Source organism: Orbicella franksi, chromosome 12 (assembly GCF_964199315.1).
Source record: "Orbicella franksi chromosome 12, jaOrbFran1.1, whole genome shotgun sequence".
NCBI classification, from domain to species: Eukaryota; Metazoa; Cnidaria; class Anthozoa; order Scleractinia; family Merulinidae; genus Orbicella; species Orbicella franksi.
In genome coordinates, this window is record NC_138156.1 from 14,600,342 (window position 1) to 14,621,172 (window position 20,831).

At 38.1% G+C, this 20,831-nt stretch overlaps 2 protein-coding genes across 5 annotated transcripts in view; one reads left to right on the forward strand and one right to left on the reverse strand.

Moving 5' to 3' along the window:
* The window catches only part of LOC145462442 (uncharacterized), a 72,996-nt gene that overhangs the window by 34,509 nt on the left and 17,656 nt on the right, over positions 1-20,831 (reverse strand). For 3 of the 4 annotated variants that reach the window (XR_014041194.1, XM_081445973.1, XM_081445974.1), the window contains exon 4: positions 5,332-5,467. Coding sequence is in view for 3 of the 4 variants with exons in the window: in XM_081445973.1 (XP_081302099.1) it covers positions 5,332-5,467 (136 nt within the window). In the remaining variant the exon portion in view is untranslated. Of the gene's footprint in view, positions 1-4,834; positions 5,468-20,831 lie in introns of those variants that run through there. The other variant, XM_081445972.1, reaches the window with a different exon arrangement.
* On the forward strand, positions 12,924-20,813 carry LOC145462387 (uncharacterized). Its single transcript, XM_081445897.1, has 5 exons — positions 12,924-12,981; positions 13,154-13,192; positions 13,351-13,415; positions 15,025-15,077; positions 15,277-20,813. Exons 1-5 carry the CDS (start codon positions 12,942-12,944, stop codon positions 17,198-17,200), a joined length of 2,121 nt encoding a protein of 706 aa, XP_081302023.1. The 5' UTR covers positions 12,924-12,941; the 3' UTR covers positions 17,201-20,813.

Here is a 20,831-nt window from a genome sequence, read left to right on the forward strand (position 1 = left end):
TTAGACTACATGAGCAAAACAAGCGTAGCCTCAGTAGAATTATTTAACAACAAGTACGACTTGTTGACAGGGCAAGGCTGAAACCTGAGCCCTGTTCAATACCAGAAAAATCAAAGGGACTACCCCAGTGAAGGCCAGATACCACGACAGCGATGGCAGTGTGAAAAAGTTGCTTAAACGTAAGTTCGTTTTTTAGATTTTTTATCTTGATTGTCTTGTCAAATGCTTGCGTACCTCTCCTAAATTTTAAGTTGCGCAGTAACCCCTCCCACAGGCAAGGAAATGTAAAAATAAAAAAACAGCAAAAACATCAGTGCGATGCATGGGCAAATTCAAGACTTGCTTGTCTTTCATCAGGTCTATTCCAGCACCTTGCTATCCTTCATCATTCTTACTGTCTTTCATGTCAACTGTATTTTGTGTATGTGACAAGGTCACTTTAGCTCATTTTCAGTTCTAATTCCCAAACTTTTTTATTAGTGTTGTGTTATTATTTTTCTTCTTACTATTTGGGTTATTCTTCTACATTAGTTTGGTTTCCTTGCACACCTTATTTTGGTATGTGTTGGTGATTCATTCCCACACACTTCTCTTAGCTAAATCCTGTTGTGTAGGAAAAGTTACCTCCTAGTTCCCTTGGGTAATCCTGCATTCGTGGGCAACAAATACACTTTTTTGCCTTATTTGGTTCAGAGTTATTTCTACAGTTTCCTCAAATCTGTTATAAATTGGCAACCATTTGCTCAGCAAATTCAGTTGATTCAGTTGGTTATTCTGAGCTATACTCAAGTTCTCAAGTCAAGCACTGGTTTAGTTCAGATGCTAAATTCCTAATAACCCTTGGTATGTAGTGCATTATTCATTTTATTTGTACCTTTCTTTAAGGCTTAAGGTTTAGTCCGTTTCTTTTATTTCATTAGTTCAGTTAGCAGTCGCTATTTAGTTGTCTTTACTAGTTTTGTGTTTTTGTTTAGTATTATTCCTTTACCTTTCTTGACCTTTAATCAGCACAGCATGTAGCCTTATCTCTGTTCCTTTGTTTTATAGTTTTTGCTAGTAAATATTGTATTTTTCGCTTACCACATATCCTTGTTACTTGTGATTGTTTGCACAAATCCAAATTCATTTCTGTTCCTTTATACGTTTTGTAAGCCCGTTTTTATCACTGTAATTACTTGTGTGACTAGCTTGTACACAGCTTAGCACTATTGTGTAATCCTGTAACTTGAACCTTTTAGTTCTGCATTTCATGTAATACTCAACAACTGTTGACAGTTCTTGTCACACAGTTTCCTGTTTCTTTATTTTTGTCATGCAATCTTCCTATTGCAATTGTCTTGTTATTTACACCAAATTACTTTGTTATTTCTTAGCTAAGTTAGCTTGTTTTACTCTTTATTAGCATTAGGCTTATTTTAGTTTGTTTATTGTATTTCAGTGTTACTCGTTCCCGTTTATTTTGTTATTGTCTCCGCTATTTTGTCAATAAACTCGTAAATCGTACACTCGTATCTGTCGTAACTACGTCGACCGTTTTGGCCGTCTTACATGTATTTGGCAGTATTTCACTTAAGTGTCTTGCTTGACAACAACTGAATTTGTGGCACATGATCTGAACATAAAGCCTTCAGAAATTTTTAAGGTTGACCAAAAAAGGATGAAATGCACATAATTTATAATCTGACACTGGCAGTCTAAACTTTTCACTTATACTATACGACAGTCCACCGATATACCACTGACAGTCGACCAATATTCGGCCGACAATCAATGGTCAACGTATCGGCCGAGTATCGGGCGCTATATCGACTGAGATATCTGCCGATAGTCGGTTGATATGTCGACTGACATATCTCAGTCCATATATCAGCCGAGTGATGGTTGATATGTCAACCGACATATCTTGGTTGATATATCGGCCGAGTGATTTTCGATATGTCGTCTGACATATTGGTTGAGTGTTGGTCAGTATGTTGATTGATACATCAGCCGAGTGTCGGTTGACATGTCGACCGATACATCGGTCGTGGGGTGCACAAATTACACATGATCCCTAATCTTTTGGCTATTACTTTTGACATGATTTTGTAGTCCAAGTTTAGTAGAGTAATCGGCAGCCAATTTGCTAGGCTAAGTAAATTTGAATCCTCTTTCAGTATAAGATTAATAGTACCTCTGCGCTGAGATGTTGACATTTCTCCTTCTCTATAAGCCGCATTATAGCAATTGATTAGATACTCACTCAATAAGTTGAAAAAACAATTGTAGAATTCCCAGGAAAAACCGTCCTCACAGGGTGATTTTCTGCTGCAAAAGGTTTTTAAAACTTCTTTACATTCCTCTTTCTAGTTCTTCTTTTTCTAAGTCCTGCAGCTTTGGTATTTCCAGGTCATGTGGACAAAATTTTCAAACTGGTCATCATCAATATCCCCCAGTAGAAGTATACTAGAGATCTCTGTAAAAGTTTTCGATTTCTTTCATTATTTCATCAGCTTTGTGCAGATGTTTTCTGTTCGACAGTTCTAATTCTACTATTTTTTTGTTGTAATTTTTCTTTTCTAGATTAAAGAAATATTTCGTTGGTTTCTCACCCCTTTCTGTCCATCTGGTTCTAGAACGTGGTATTAAGCCCTTTGCTTTTTCCACGTAGAATACAATGAGTTGTTGTTTTAGAATTTCTCTTTTGTTTAGTGCATCGTTGATAAATTCAGCGTTGGTGCTGTCAAAAATCCTTTTTTCTAGTTCCTCTTGGCATGTTTGCAAATCCGATTTCCATTTGCGTTGTGTTTTGGCTTTGTTTAATTTTGAGTAGACAGTTGTGAGGCCCCTAATATTTCCATTTTAATAAGCTCCCACTTTAGTCTGTGATCATCCAGGTCTTGGTATTTTTCACCTGAAATGGGGTAATTGTCTTAAATGCAATTTACACATTCTTCATCATCAACAAAGGAGTTGTTAAACTTCCATTGGCCTGGACCCCACCTCTCTTCCCAAAATTGTAAAGAAAGTGGTCAGATGCATTGGTAGGCCTTAGTATCTATGTTCACAATGCAGATGGAGAAGGAGCAAGCAGCAAGAAAGAAATCTATTCTTGAGCAAACTTTCAGTGCTTTGGATTCATATGAGAAGCTTAATTTTTGCGGGTATTGTTTTTGGAAGATATCAATTATCTCTAGTTCTTCCATCATAGAAATAAGTTTGTTTTGATCGGTAGAATCTTTCCATGGGACGCCACCTCTTTAGTCAAGTAGTTGAAGTGTGACATTCCAATCTCCACCTATAATGAGATTGCTTATATCTGTTTTGGACATTAAATACTTGTTTAAGTTATGGAAAAATGTTTGTTGTTGTTGTGAGTTGTTTGGGGCATAGATAGTGCATAACAAAAGATTAGGTGATTTGAAAACTAAATTAATAGAAAATAATTAATAATCCCGCCATCCTGATCTCTACTGAAATTTTCTATTGATGATGATAAGCTAAGGGAGGACTTAATGAGAATACAAATGCCTTTGCTCTGAGTTGATACACGAGAAAAGTAAATGTCACCACCCCACTCGCTTGTCCAGATCTTTTTATCATTTAGCTTGGAATAGATCTCTTGAAGGAAATAAAACTGGCAATTTTGGTCTTTCAGATAACTAAAGTCATACTTCTTCTTTTTAGCTGGCTTCTATTAGCCCTCTAACATTTAGAGTCAGAATAGAACAATTACCCTGCATAGCGCTGAAAGCATTTAACAAATAATGCGAGGAAAACAATACGGGTAAATAGGAACTTGTACATGCTAAATTATGCACAAGAAAAAAATAAATAAAAGGACACAAAACATAGAAACATAAATAACTTACATCTATATACACATACATTTTCCTTGTGAGAGTTGAAGTCCTGAGGTAAGCCAGATAGAAGACTCAGTTTGTTAGCTGCATTCTTGAGCCATACGACGAAAAGAGGGAAAACACATAGCTTGGGTAGTACGGATTACTCATATATAACATCATGTTGTTAGAATTAATGTAACTCGGAAGGACCAGAGTTATTTCTCATTTATTGCCATAACAATCAACCAAAATAGCATACTTAATTGACCCTTTTAAAACTTGTGTACATCTGCATGCTTTTCACCTGAATTTTGACTGCATAATCTGCATGAAACTGCAATAATTATTTGAAAGTATAAATCAACTAAAATTAATATGGAATGTAACTAACATTAACGGGAAGTCTGTCAATATCAACCATGTTAACGCAGGTTTCGTCACCTGACCCTAAAATCATGGAAAATTGTCGATTTTGTCACTTTGTTCGACTGTAATATGCGAAAGCTACATGAGAATTGGCATTAGAAATCTAAAGAGTAACAAATTCTTAACAACAACAAAAGAAATTATTTTACATGGGGAGGGGGGATTTCACAAATCTGTGCCTTTTTTCACTTTCCCTAACTCCTCTTCTAATTCCTTTATGGGGATATTGGGCGATTTTCCATCATTCTGTCTTTTAGGATTTCGGGAAATTTTCCGTAATTCCGTCTTTTAGGATTTCGAGGGATTTTCTGCCATTCCGCCTTTTATGATTCAGGGTCATTTAGCGCTGTTCTGCAATTCTGTCTTTTAGGATTTGGGGTCATTTTCCATCATTCCACCATTCCGGCTTTTAGGGTTGCCCTAAAGTGTGATTTAACTCTGCAAGGAGTAGACTATATCACTCTTGCTATCATAAAATTACAATAAGTAGCAGGTGGGGCAAATCCAAAAATAATAATGCTTCATGCAGCACATGCTTTATCAAACTCTACATTCCTGAGTTAACTATGACATTCTGTGGCTTTTTGTAGTTTTCTGGAATGGTATTATCTTTTATATCTTGTATTTTTCAGTAATTGTTTGGTGCCCACCACCTATATATTTTAAGCTTACAGGTACTCTTGTAGCACTACAAGAGTACCTGTAGTCAATAATAAAAAAATTATTGCTTTATTAAAATCGCCCCCCAAAATATAGAAAACTAAAAATTATGAATTAAAATAAGAACAACCCCCAAAAATATGTGTATGCTTACGCTTACCATATTTTGTAGAGCATGGAACAATGGCTCTTATGCAATGATGGCTACACCAGTGAAAACTCATGAACTGCATTATCCAATGATCGGCGATTAAGTTAGCAAAAACATTTTTGAACCAGTACAAGATGTCGAAGCAAGGATCATCACTAATGAGAAACCAATTAACCCAAAGAGGGCTCAGAAATGAAGAAAGCAAAGGCGCTATTAAAGAAAGAGCTGGACTCAAACTGTTTTGAGAAAACAAGAAAGACATATTCTTACCAAAAATTTCATAAAGTAAAGCCACCTTGTCCCTGTACTGTTTCCACTTTAGTATACTCTGGATAGTGGCTGTTATGACTTTGAAAGACTTGTCTGTTGGAGAGGCCATCAGGTTCAATTGTTTGGAGGACTTTTCCTGTGCATAATTTGTAAAATTTTTGTCATTTAACTATGCTCAAATGTTGCATGTCTAGACATCTTCAGACATTCAGATGTTAAGTCAAGTCAATTGTAAAACTATAAACATCAAAAGCTCCAAACATTAATTTTACAAAACCCAAACTAGGAATGTATGGGATGTGTCGAAAACGCAGATCCAAAAACAAAGACCGAAGACCTAAGACCCTGTGGTCTAAAATGAAGACCCACTGGTCTAAAACGAAGACCCACCAGTCTAAAACAAAGACCAACCGGTCCAAAACGAAGACCCACCGGTCCAAAACGAAGACCCACTGGTCTAAAACGAAGACCCACCGGTCTAAAACAAAAACCCACCGGTCTGAAACCTTTCTTTTCTTTAGGAAAGACGCTACACTAGGCTAAATTGCTTTCATTTCTGTAGTACATAAATTAAAATGTCATCTGAGTGTGCGGCAAACTTGACAGTTGCTTTATCTCAGTCGGTACGTTTCAAATTGTGTAGCGCAATAAAATTCCAACAGTATAGAAATATACGTTTTAGTGACAATTTTAGTATAATTTGTCGTCACCAATATTCTATTTTTTCAAATGCATATGAGCAAATTATGATGAGATGACTTCATTACTTTGCTTTACTGTCCTTATCATATAAAGGTGCAAAGGTCAACTGTGCGTGACTTGCAAATTTATTCACCACGTGCTACAAGAACTTGATTTTCCCAGGAAAATTACGTAATCACTCTCACATGCATCCCTCACTTCTGTAGCGCATAAATTAAAATGTCATCTGAGTACACGACAAACTTGACAGTTACTTTATCTCAGCAGGTACAACACGTGTCAAATTCTGTAACGCAATTAAATTTCAACAGTATAGAAATATACGTGTTAGTGACGATTTTAGTATATTCTGTCGTCACCTATATTCTATTTTTCAAATGCATATGAGCAAATTACGATAAGGTGACTTCATTACTTTACTTTACTGTCCTTATCATATAAAGGCACAAAGGTCAACTGTGCATTACTCGCAAATTTATTCACCATGTGCTACAAGTGGGTCTTCGTTTTAGACTGGTGGGTCTTCGTTTTAGACTGGTGGGTCTTCGTTTTAGACCGGTGGGTCTTCGTTTTAGACCAATGGGTCTTCGTTTTAGACTGGTGGGTCTTCATTTTAGACCGGTGGGTCTTTGTTTTAGACCGGTGGGTCTTTGTTTTAGACCGGTGGGTCTTCGTTTTAGACCAGTGGTCTTCGTTTTAGACCAGTGGGTCTTCATTTTAGACCAGAGGGTCTTAGGTCTTTGGTTTTCGTTTTCGACACATCCGAATGTATGAAATAATTACCTTATCCCTTCAATATTTACTGGAGGGGACTTGCCAAAGAGGGACTCTTAACTTCTTACCCATCCAGTCCCACCTAAAGATATCCTCTTATACTCTAATACAATTGCTAAATTATCCCCTTGGGGCTCAAAAGTTGAACTAAACAATTAAAATTCTTGCCCATTGACGCGAGTAAAACTTCACAACAAACATTTGAATGTTGAATTTTGCTTGACGTAAAAAGTTTGGTTCCTTGTGTGACAAAGTCACTTAGTTCCTTTTCAGTTCTAATTTTCAAATTATTTTTCATTAGTGTTGTGTTATTCTTCTTCTTACTATTTGGGTTATTTTCCTGTATTAGTTTGGTTTCCTTACACACCTTATTTTGGTATGTGTTGGTGATTCACTCCCACACACTTCTCTGAGCTAAATCCTGTTGTGTAGGAGAAGTTACCTCCTAGTTTTCTTAGGTAAATCCTGTTTTCGTGGGCAACAAATACACTCCTTAGCCTTATTTGGTTTATTCCTACAGTTCCCTCAAATCTGTTATAAATTGGGAACCATTTGTTCAGCAAATTCAGTTCATTCAGTTGGTTTATTCTGAGCTATACTCAAGTTCTCGAGTCAAGCACTGGTTTAGTTCAAATGCTACATTCTCAATAACCCCTGGTATTTAGTGCGTTATTTTGTTTTATTTGTACTTTTCTTTAAGACTTTAGGTTTAGTTTGTTTCTTTTATTTCATTAGTTCAGTTAGCAGTCGCTATTTAGCTGTCTTTACTAGTTTTGTGTTTTTGTTTAGTATTATTCCTTAATTAGCTTTCTTGACCTTTAGTCTAGCACAACAAGTAGCTTTATCTCTGTTCGTTTATTTTATAGTTTTTCCTAGTAATATTGTATTTTTCACTTACCACATATCCTTCTTGATTACTTGTGATTGTTTGCACAAATCCAAATTCATTTCTGTTCCTTTATATGTTTTCTGTAGCATGTTTTTATCACTGTAATTATGTACTTGTGTGACTAGCTTGTACACAGCTTAGCACTATTGTGTAATCCCCTAACTTGAACCTTTTTTAGTTCTGTATTTCATGTAATACTCTACAAATGTTGACAGTTTTTGTCACACAATTTCCTGTTTTTTTTATTTTTGTCATGCAATCTTCCTTTTGCAATTGTCTTGTTATTCGCACCAAATTACTTTGTTATTTCTTAGCTAAGTTAGCTTTAAGCTTAATTTTACTCTTTATTAGCATTAGGCTTGTTTAGTTTGTTTCTTGTATTTCAGCGTCACTTGTTCCCGTTTTTATTGTCTCCGCTATTTTTGTTAATAAACTCGTAAATCGTACACTCGTATCTGTGGTTGCTACGTCAACTGTTTGGCCGTCTTACACTTGGGGGTGCTAAAACAACCCCGTTCCCAGGGTCTCTCATCTTACCGCCCCCTGGAGCGGTAAGATGAGAGACTCTGGGAACGAGGTTGGTGCTAAAAATGCATTGGTACTTGACATTTTAATTAACTGATCTCAATGATAAGTCCGAAATCCACAGGGGGCCCATACAAGCAGTGTGTCTGTTTGTATGTTCAAAATATAAATTGTCAATTCTGCGGCTCAGAATCAACAGTTGACAACAACAGAGGTAGCTAGGTTTATGTTTATTTTGAGCTTTACCATAGACATTGCTATATACTACTAGGACTCTTCAATATTCCCATACATTTCTTTACAATTTGAACATACAAACAGACATACCACTTGTATAGGCCCCTGTGACTGAAGTTCTTATTAGTTTGCTTTAGCTTAGCTTAGCTTATTCTCTTTCACTCCCTGTGGAGCATAGGTCCATGAAAACTGCCTGCCACCTCCTACTGTTTTGGGCCAACTTTTCGATCTCTTTCCAAGTGCAGCCCATACATAGATCTAAAAAAATGTCTAGCATAGATCTTGAAAATAGTCTTGTATAAGTCTATTTTAAGTCTGGCAGCCTTTTTCAAAGGAAAGTCTTGGAAAAGTCAATAATTTGAGCTAAAATCAAAGACTTTTATAGACAATTTGACAACCAACAACTGTTGCTGGCTGATGACATCTGTCTCATTCAATCAAATTAGCTACCCTTCTCTTACTTTTATAAAAAGTCTGTTCTTATGTTAATGCACAAAGCGTACTTTGAAACTTCAAGCCAATCTGTTCGTGAAATTTTCTCTAAAAATGCAACTTCTAGGTCAACTCGCTTTTCCAATCAATTTAATATCATTAGGTTTAAATCTGATACTGGAAGAAATACTTTTTACAGTACACTCTAGGGCCTGCAATTTGGAATTTTTTAAATAGATTAGTTCAAGTACCTGAAAATGTTTATTCTTTTAAGTAGATATTAAAGAAACGCGTCAGGGACATAATGCTCCAGGGTTTTCTTTCAGCAAGGAAGCAACTTGATCACAGCAAAAAAGGATGATTTTATATCTTTTTAATCTTTTTAATTTCTGGTATTATTGTCTCAATTAGGTTCTTCAGTAAATCTCATTTTGATATTTATGTAATATATTAATTTTGCTTGTACATAGTTCTTATTCTTTTGTTAATATCTTTCATGTTTGTAAAATTTTAAATTTTGTGTGTAGTAGGTCCACATCAGCCCTTCGGCTGCCAACCCCCTTTCAACCTACTTATGAAATAAAGTTTACCTTCACTTTACCTTACAGCTAGACATTCTTAGATTAAAATTAGACATTCTCCAGACTTTTTATCCAGAGCGGTTTCCTCAGCTTTAAAGTCTCGAAAATGTTTTAAATACATGTAGGTCGATTTTAGTGTCTCAAGAGTGTATAGAACAAAAGACAAATTCAAGACTTTTCACTCAACACATCGGTCAAACAACGCTATGAATGACAAGAATATGAAATTGTCTGTTTACGGATTTGTACAAGTACAGGTGCTTAACAATAGGACACAAGTTCCGGACTTGGTTAATACACCCACAACCAACTCCACACCCATGCCATGTTCAGTTTTGACAAACCTGTCCCACAATTTACTTGTCACATTACATTCGCTTCTCATCAACAGTGTGCTTAAGCTTTAAAACGCTGTCTTCTCAGAATATGATAATTATTATAATAATAATACGATAATCAGGCTGACAGGAGCAGTCAGCTGACAGCGTCGGTCAGGAGTCAGCAAACAATATGGACGTGCCTTCCGACGGCCATCAAATTTTCTAAGTTTTTTGAAGTTTTGTGTAGTGTTTTTACGTTTTTGTCATTGTTCTTATTCCATAATGGTTGTGCATGTTACACACGATGAGTTGGAGAAAATACTAAGGCTAAAACTAGAGCCAATTGAGAATTCTTTGAACTTTAAAGACGACGAGCATCGTAAGTTGTTGGAGAAAGTGGTCAACCTCGAGAGGACTGTGAAAACTCTTGAGCTGGAGAACAATGCTCTTAAAGCTCAACTTAATACTACTATCAGCAAAGTTAAGGAGAATGTAGTTCTCCTGGATGAACAAGAGCAATACATGCGCCGAGAATGTGTCGAAATCAAAGGAATTCCGGTTAGCCGTGACGAATGAGGTTGTGAAACAAGTGGCCGGCCTTCTCGATGTAGAGTTAGGCGAAGATGACTTCTCAATCAGCCACAGGCTTCCTACAATTCCTCCTTGGACAGACAAAGACGATACTGTGCATTCCCCACCTCCGAGTATTATAGCGAAGTTTGTAAAGAGGGATTTCAAGGAGAAATTTTACAGAGCAAGGTACAAACTCAAAAACAAATCATCCAGGGATCTTGCTGGTACATCATCGGCAGAGAGAAACAAAATATTCATCTCTGAAAGCCTTACTCAGACAAGGAAGAAATTATTCAAAGCAGCCCTAAAAGTCAAGAAAGAATTGAAATTCGACTTCATATCCACCTCAAATGGTCGCATTTTCCTCAGGCAGAACAAGGACAGTCGCTCTCATTTAATTACCAGCGATTCTGATTTAGCGAAGTTGAAAGCAGCACATCGTCCTGCACGACAAGATGACCAAGGCAGAACATATGGGTCCAGCTAAGTGCTCTAATTATTTTCCTGCACTGTTACTAGTTCTCTAGTTTTTTTATCTCTTATTACATTAAATGATAGTGCCTAAGTGTAGGAACTGTGTGAGGCCTGTGAAAGAAAATTGTAGAGGCATCCAGTGTGACTCTTGCCTCTGGTGGTTTCACCTAAAATGTACTGCTTTATCTGTTAAGGAGTACAACTATTTTGCTGCGACCTGTGACTTGTGGCTCAGCCTGCACTGCTGTAATGAAATATTTCCTTTTAATTCTGTGGAAGACCATGAACTGGTTGAGCTACTGGTCTATAATTCCAACACAGATTGTCTTTGCTCTGAAAAAATATCCAGATCGAATTTAGAGTCTTTACCAAGTTTTGATCTATCTGCATCTATTAATAATAATCGTAATTTATCCAGCATTGATATTGACCCGAATTTACCTTCCATGACTAATTTTGGATATTACTCAATTCAAAAGTTCCAATCTAATGAAGATATTCGATCAACCATTTCTGATAAGGCATTTTCTCCCCTGCACTTTAATATTAGAAGTCTTGCAGCAAACTTTGATGATCTCTTCCAAATGTTAAGTGACTTGAATTATTCTTTATCTGTTGTTGGCCTTTCCGAAACTAAAATCAAAGTTGGAATGGATTCTTATTTGAATACCAATCTCCCTGGTTATTGTTTCCTGTCTCAACCATCCATGTCTAATGCTGGGGGTGTTGGTTTCTACATCAAAGACAATCTTTCATACATTAAACATGATGACTTCTGCACTACCAATCCAGAATTTGAGTCCATTTGGATTGAAATTGAGTTCCCACTTCAGCATGATATTGTCTGTGGATTAATATATAGGCATCCTGATCAAAATATTGCCAAAACTGTGGACTTTTTGTATAAGGTGACTGAGAAAATAAACAGAGAACATAAAATTTTGTTTTCTGATGGGTGATTTTCATATCAATCTTTTAAATTATGACTCTCATTCTGAGACAGAAGATTTTGTCAATACTCTAGGATCCTATGCCTTCCATCCACAGATTTTGAAACCTACTAGAATAACCTATCATTCCGCAACTCTAATTGATAACATTTTCTTTAATTCACTAGAGCACCATGCTATAAGTGGTAATATACTGTGTGGCATAACAGATCATTTGCCTAGCTTTTTGATTATCACAAAGTTATCTAATCCTCCAAAAAATTTTATGATGTATAAAAGGGATTACTCCAGGCTTGATAATGAAGCCGTAGCTACTAAAACACGGAACCACCCAAAACAACCCAAAACAACCCACAACTATCCACAATGGCCCACAACGATCCACAACGAACCCAAAACGATCCAAAACGACCCACAACGAACCAAAATATTCCAAAACGACCAAAAACGCCTTTGATAGTTTTTAAACACCGTCTTGGATTGTCTTGGTTGACTAAACTCATCTCCAGGGCTCCCCGACAAAATAAAATAACTGGATTCTGATTGGACGAGAGCAGTACTCCCTAGGAGAACCTATTGCTATTTACTTTTCTTTCCGAAGTTGACCCGAAGTCTTCCAACGAATTTTGAAGTTGATCTGAACACTAACGAAAATTTCCGATGTCGTTTTGAAGACTTTTGGAGTTGAACCGAAGTTTTCCGAAGATTTTCCAATGTCAGCCCAAACACTTAGGAAGGTTTCGAATGTTTACCTGGAGTATTCTGAAGACGAACCGAGGAGGAATTTTGTTGAGGTCAAGCGAATTCCTATACTCATTTTTTTTCCTGAGCCTCGAAGGAGGAGGGGTGGTGGTGGTCGGCATGAGGAGGGGTGTATGTCCAATTATTCATGCTATGAAAATGTAGTGTAGTGTATTTTAGTTGAGAAAATGCCTTGTCTTAAAATGAGTCTGCAAAGACATACCAGCGATTTGTTTTTTCATGTGATCTGCTGTTTCCTCCTCCTCCTTGTCCCCCAAGGAGACTTCAGACTTTACGACTTCCTGAGGCAAAGGGAAGAGCCACGTGACTCCACGTGACGAAATGTTGCGTTACAATTACAATTTGGGAGAAAATACAGATCCAATCATTGCCACGCATGCATGCATAGTCGATGATGGTGGCCTCACAGGAAGACCAAGAACATATCTCAAGTATGGATACTTTATGTTTGTGTTTTCATATGACCACTCTGTAGCTTGATACCTTTTTTGTAACTTTGAGCTAAATAGAACTTTATTTAAGAAAAGCCAATTCTACTCCTTTGATGCTGATAAACAGTCCTCTCACGGCTTGCTTCATTCATTTCTATTTCTTATTTTGTAGAAGTCATTATTTCATGTGATTCATCTGACACAGAAAATGGTGAGTGACTTGGGCTAGAACTATAATCTTTACTATAATCATTAATGAAATTTTTCACTTCGCAAAGTACAGATTTTTCACTTAGCAAAGTAGAGATTTCGCAGAGTACAATTTTGCAAATTACAATAAATAAACATGCTTCCCTTATGTATTTGCAGATCTTCCACAGTATCTATCGTCAGCAAGGCCACCAAAGCTGGAGGAAAGAGGTGCTGTTCATAAGGTAAAACTTCATTTGTAGGGAAATTCTCAAATGTTGTTTGTGTGATTGTAAGGGCAAGAATATGAAGGTGCTATTGCTTCCATTTTCATTGTGGGAGACGCGTGGATTTTCACCGACTCAAAGCTGGCCGTGAAGTTACGTTTATTTGATATAAGCAACTGGAAGCTAAACCTCAGAAATCGTTTTATCCATTTTGTACGGCTGGCGAAACTAATGATGGATGATAAATGATCCCGGTGTTTCAGGTTTGATTGAATTTTTTTCCATTTAAATTTTTTGATTGGAGTTTTTTTACCAATTCCCATTTAAGTCATTTGGCATGGAAGATATGGCCTGCTTTGGGGCAGAACACCAGTACGGTTTCCTTGACCACATGTCTACTCATGACACAAAGGTCGCACATGTCGCGCAGAATTTGTGTGGTAAACATAGGTGCTAAATGGGACCTCTGCTCAATGAGAGTTATCTTTCTGATCTGAGCGTAACGGAAATTATAGCCAAAATTCTAAGTACTAGTAAGGGAAACAGGTTTTTTTTTCGTTAAAAAATTGAGTCCGCTTTACGAAACAGCAACCAGAGGGCGTTATCGTGCTGTGATCTGAAATAAGAACAAACAGGGTTTAGAAAGCCCGTTTCCGGTAGTTAGGTCATCTGGCGGAAAACGGACTTTTCTCGCTTGCAGTGCACCATTTTTTATCGACCAGTTTTCTGGTCGGCGAGGGACCGCAATGGGTTGAGATGTAAGAGAAGCTATAAACGCGGGTCTAACAAAGCTTGGCTTCAAGTAAATTCGACGAGCACAGTTTTCACAGACAATTTAGTCGATCAGCTTTCTTTGCCCAGCCTCGCACCAACGAAAAATTCTCAGTTCACGCAAGCTGGCGACTCAGAGAGGCCCGTTTTAATAAAAGCTTTCGGCGATAACTCGGGTTCGAAACACCTTCCATGCACAAGATACAGACTGTTTCTTTCGATTTTGAGGAAGCACTGACCGGGAAACAGTTTGCTAGGGTCATGTCAATTTATTGTGAAATTCACACGCGTATCCAGTCATTTGAGGAATTATTTGAATGAGCGATAAGCAGGCGGGCTGTCAAATTAACTTCACACCCATCACTTTTCGCGGCTACAATATGCAAATTAAATTTAATCTCTTGCAGGCAGAACATTAGTCAAATAGTTTGAAAGCTCAAGAGAAGCCTCAGAAGACTGCGCTATTTAATGCATGTGGTTCTCAATGTTATTTTGAAAATTAAGAATTCGCTTTTCAAGGCACAAACTGTCATTACATTTAACAGGAAAATTTTGAGAGGGTTCACGGTTCACGGCTACTATGTAAATCAGGATTCACGAGGAAAAAAATAGTCATTTGACATTTCCCAGGAAGTAAGAGGTTTTTTTTGTATACGTGTTCGGTTTCTGGTGTGCCGCTGGGACTCGCTGGGACCCCTCCGCTTCCCGTTTTCTATTTTGCATCCTTATAAGACTAGACACCAAAAATCTCCATTCCTACCCCTATCCCTACCCTATCCCAGACTCGTTTGTTCTGTATACTTGCTGAAAACATGATTCCTTAAGAGAAACATTATTCTGTTATATCTTGTCTTAGGATTGTCAAGAGCCCAAAAGTAGACCGGAGAGTATTCTCTCATCTTGTTCTGGGTGAGTGACAACATCAACACAACTTGCATGTAGTTTATAGTTTCTTTTCAGTATTCCTTTTATCATTGTTACTTCTGCATCATATGTCTTTAAAGAAATTACCCTTAAAAAAAGCTTTTACGTCGAACAGAGAATTTGACAGCTACATTAATATCGATCAATATTCGATACATTAATATAGATTAATATCTTTCCACAGGGAGAAAAAGGAAACTATAGAAAATCTGGAAGGAGATCACCAAAGCATTCTTAATATCCTGCTACAAAATCCCGAAGACTTCAACCTCAAACAGAAGCCTTCCGGAATACAAGAGAACAAGATGTTCACGCTGGATATGAGAGAGATTCCGATATCATCTGCCAAAGCAGATGACAATGGGTCATATATCTCCAAAAGCTCCGCTACAAAGTTCTATATGTACAATGCGGAGGGGTCGCGCACATCCCACAAGGATGAAAATGGCGAATGGTACGTCAACATCAGAACCTCGAAAGGATACAAGAGACAAAACGTTCCAGAAGACGAAATATACGAGCTTAGATGGGAGTACCACACAAGTAAGCACAATCCTGATTTCTCTCGATCGATTACCACAGTTAAAGCTTATACAGAAAAAGAACCAAGGCCCTTTTATGTTGTAATGTATAAATGGGCAGATGGGGTGGAACAACACTTTAAGCTTCCTCGGCACGGAAATGCCACCAAACCCACCAGTAGTCAATACTACAGGAAGGATGCCAGTCTTTTCGCCAAGGTCGATAATATGCTAGAAAAGGGATTATCGACGGAGCAAGTTTATAATTCCATTGCCAGAAAGGGAGCCAGTACAGTTAGCGAAGTTATATCTGGTCCCAAGTTAGTTGACAACAGAAAGCTATCGTTAAAGGCTAAAGAAACTTCAACTTGTTCCAGTGGCAAGAAAAAATTCAAAAGTGAAGCAGAGGAGATGATTTCCTGCCTACAAACCGTTTGTCTCCTCCAAAGTGTAACATTCACGAAAGAAAGTTACATTGCTTTCAATAGTCTCCCCAACATGATCAATGACTTACACCGCTTCTGCGTAAATGGCAATGCGATACTCCGTGTGGACACAACATTCGAACTTGTCGAAGGGCTGTGGCTCACTGACACGACTTACACAAATGAAGCCCTCACTAATTTGAATGGTAAAAACCCAGAGTTCCCTGCGCCCAGCTTTTGGCACTTTCGCAAAACCAGGGAATGTTATCGAAGATTTGCTGGCGAGCTTCTGATTAAGAAGCCAGAGCTGCTCGGAATTAAAAAGATTGGCCACGACTTAGATAAAGCACTATCACAAGGACTATGTGACATTTTTACAGATGCCAAGAAGCTTTGGTGCACTCAGCACATGACAGAGCGCTATCTCCAAAAGCTCACATCTCTTGGGTGTAACCAACGGTCTCAGTCAAGGGTGATGGCTGATATATACGGAATGCAAGATGATGTTCTTCTACAGAATGGTTTAGCAGATGCTGAGGACGAATGCGATTTTGACGCTAAACTGGAAAGTTTAAAGCCTGTGTGGGAAGAAATAGCCCCTGGTTTCCACCATTGGTTCAACAGCAACCGATCGAAGCTGTTCAAAGATTGCCTCGTTCTCTCAGCAAGGGAAAGTCTGAGCATTGAAGGCAGATTTTACACAAATGGGCTCGAACTAAAGCACAAGCTTCAAAAGAAGAGAATGGCCGAAGAGGATGTCCCTAAAGAAGTGGCAGCCGTTACTTCCCAACTGCTCACGTGGGCAGAGGACTTCTACTTGGAAGAAGAGAGGGCTATACAAAGTCTCGGAAAGTACCGTCTTGCTGCCAGATATGACCGTTTTCACGTAGATCCCGTAACATGGAACAGATGGGGCCCAGCAAGGCAGGCTCAACATCTGGAAGCTTTCAGAGCCTTTGTACCACGCTCGTATGACACCTACGTCAAGGCGAAGTCTGCTGGTCTGAAAGCGACTCCAAATGTGACGAAAAGAAGAACGCAGTTACCTGAACCGGAATTATTTACGGACCGCATTTCACCGCCAGCTTGCAAGAAGGTAGCTGTTTCACCATTGGTCATCTCTAAAGTTGGCAAAGAAGCCGAATGGACGGTAAATATTTAGATACGACATAGACATAAGTCATATTTCCTCCTATAAGTCATATTTCCACACCGCCTGGCTGCGCGGTTAACAAGACAATCTGCTAGATCTTATAACCACGCTTTTAATATTTAACTGTTTTCTTAATTAGCACTACAGTCGCAACACAGTGCACATTCTAAAGATTCATTGATTACTGTAGACACATCACTTGATCAATGCAAACTGTATATATTGCACCATTGCTCTTAGCCTTTGTGAAATCTTAAATTTAAGTGGTTTTTTTTCTTGAGTAAAGGGCTAGCAAAGTAGTCACACGAGTCACATAATTTGAGAATTACCTTATCCTGGTTATTTTCCTACCAATGAAGTAATCCTTTCATGTTCTGACACGTTGTTTGCTTGGCTTGCAAATATTTAATTTCTGAACTCGCTTCAATAAAACAGGATGACAATCTCTTGTCTAAAAATGCGCAAAATACTCTGAAAGCTAAAAAGATTGTTGCTCCTGGTGAAAGAAACTTGCAAAGTAAACACGATCTTATTTGTAATGTAGTGAAAGTGAAAGCTTCAACGTCAGCGCATTCCATGGCTAACATGACTAACGTCCTTTTTCAGTGTATATATTCCATGACTACCTTTTTTAGTGTATATATTATTCCCTTCAAATCCAAGGTTTCGATGAAACCAAAAAGAAAATATATTTTACACACAATGAAGAAAACAATAGGCGTAACATTGTCCATGTATTAATGTTTCAACAGCTTTTGGCAGATAAATATTACAGGTTGCTTGATTCTAAATTTGGCCGAGAGGAAGTTTGGATCTCAGGTCACTTCTAGGACGACCTTGATTTCTCTTTCCCAGAGGGTTCCACCTCTGTGCATGCCTGGTAATATTGCTGATCGGTTTTCTTAGGGTGTGCCCAATCCAACCCCACTTGCACCTTCAAATCTGGATGTTGATTCGGTCCTGTTCAGTTCTTTCCCACAATTCTTCATTTCTTATAACCTGAGGCCAGTGTATGCCCACGATGGACCGTAAGCATTTGTTGACAAAAGACTGATTAGTTGATTAGTTTGCTTTACCGACTTATAAATTTTTGGGATCTTGTGTACTTAAGGCATCTGTCAGCTGAGTATCGGTCGATACTATCGGCCGATATGCTGACTGACAGTCAGCCAATACTCGGTCAATATGTCAACCGAGAGTTGGCCAAGTGTCGGTCGACACTATCGGTCAGTATGTTGGTTGACACTCTGCCAACACCTCAGCTGATATGTTGGGATAGACAGTGGCTGGTGTATCGGTCGACTGTCAGTGGTATCGGTGTATTGTTAATTGTTGTTTTGCTGAAATAGCAGCCGTCTCCTTACCCACAGGGGACGCAAAGGAAGAGTCTCTATCACCTAAGCTCATATGTTGATAGAGCGAGGATGCAGCTCAAACTGCTGTCATTTTGAATACATATCTACTATGCTGGAATGCTACGATAACTCTAGCAACTTTCATTGCTCCGGCTTACAAATGAAGGAAGGAATGAATAAATGAGGAAATGCTGAAGAAATGTAACTAACAAATCACCGCTGAAAAATCAATAGCAGTTGACAGCAACGACTGCTAAAAACCGCTATTAAATTCCGATAGTAGCGACCCCCCGAAAGTACCACAAAGGTAGTGAGCCCACCCTAAACAACCTCACCCCACCAAAAATAAGCAAAACCCAGGTTCAATAGCATATTTATTTTCCACTGATCAATAGTCAGGTGAAAGTTATGTATGATAACTTGATTTAAGGCACTCTGTAACAAGGGAAGGTATTGATTACGCCACGAAGCATTGTGAAATATCACAGGGTCTAGAAATGATCAATTCATCCATGTGGCAGGAAGAGAGCGCAGTCGTACCAACTTTTTATATCACTTTTTGCTCCCTAAAAGTAGTGACCCTCCAACAGCAACAAGCTCCAGAGGTGGTTACTTCCGAAAGTAACAAGGGTCATATATACAAGTGGTCACCAGGAAAAAACATAGCTGGAAATACTTTGACATAGATGAATGTTGCCGGCAGGAAAAGCCAAAAACAGACGATGGCCACTGAAAGACCCTCCCAAAGGGCTAGAAAAGATTATTTAATATTTGAGTAGAGAAGTTAGAACTCAGTAACAAGGGCCGACCAAATAAGCGTAGTGTTGTGTGAGTCAGTAAATTATCGGGTAAGTGTCAGCCGACATGCATGTTGGTCGATGTCAGTCGATATGTTGGCCGAGACTCGGTCAACATATCGGCCGAGTGTCTGCCGATATGTCGACCAACTGTTGGCCGACATATCAGCCAACGTATCGGCTGATAGTATCGACCAATACTTGGCCGACAAATGCCTTAAGTACACATGATCCAATTTTTGATGGAAAGTGTCAATTTATAAAACTTTATGGCATGTTGTCCACATGTTCTCGCAGATAAGCCGCATCCCCAATTTTAAAGGAAAATTTTGAGTAAAAAGGTGCAGCTTATCCACCGGTGTTTACAACCGGTATATGAAGCAGCATTATAGCCAGACAGCAGCAACACTAAATAACTCTCTTTGCTGGCAAACCAGATGAAGCAACTGCACACTCTTTCCCTTTGTGAAACATTATCGCAGGAACAATGAAAAACCCAGTCTTCTTGCTATGAAGTTACCATAACTTCCATGCTTCACAGTCTAAAATTTTAATGATTTTTTTTTCATCAAAAGTCTCACTCAAACCTCTTGAAAGTACTCTATATTTCTTTGAAAATGCCAACCGATTTCAAAAATAATTTTGCTTTTCTAGTTGACAAATTTCCCAAGTTAAGCCCCTGGGGGAGAGTACTTCCTATAATGAGCTCTCCAGGGAAGCTGACAGCCTTAAAATAGTGAAGCATACCTTTCTAAAGCCAAAGGTTTAGAAAAACAATGCACTGTTCTTAAATAGATCTGTTAAAGGAGTACTTTTTTCAGTAAAATGTATATATTAAAGGGTAGTAGCTTTTCTGTCAAAATGGTATGCAAAAGGTAAGCGGTTGCACCTCTGGGCAGAAACTCCCAGTATAAAACTTTCTACTAAGTACACCACTTAGGGACCCAAGCACACTATAAAGATCCTTATGTTCACTAATTAAAATTTTATGATATGCTAAACCTTAGTCAGAAAATTTGCAAACTGTAAATCCTGCAAAACCAAAATAGTCCTTGGAATCTCTGGGAATTTCTGAAAAAAATTTCAGGGGATTCATTGAAATTCGGCAAACATTTCTCACAGGGGGCATTTAGTCAAGATCATGCACAGCCTTGAACACCTTGGAGGTTACAGAAGATCATCTGAGTGTTTTGTTAGTATACTGGTATCCTAACTGAGAAGTTTCGTCCAGAACATTAAGCCTAAGCAGTATTCAGAATCCTGTAATATTTCTTAATGAACATGAAGTACTCTTAGAACATTTGAGCATGCAGTCTTTCCATTGAGATTCTGTACACAGAGAAAAAATGCATACACAGAAATATCATACATTACATACATTAATCTAACAATCTGTCTCTGTCTGTCTGTCTATCTATCATAAAGTAGAATATCTAGAATTTGACTAAAAAATTCTTTGGGGCAGCTAAATTTGTTGTCATCACAAAA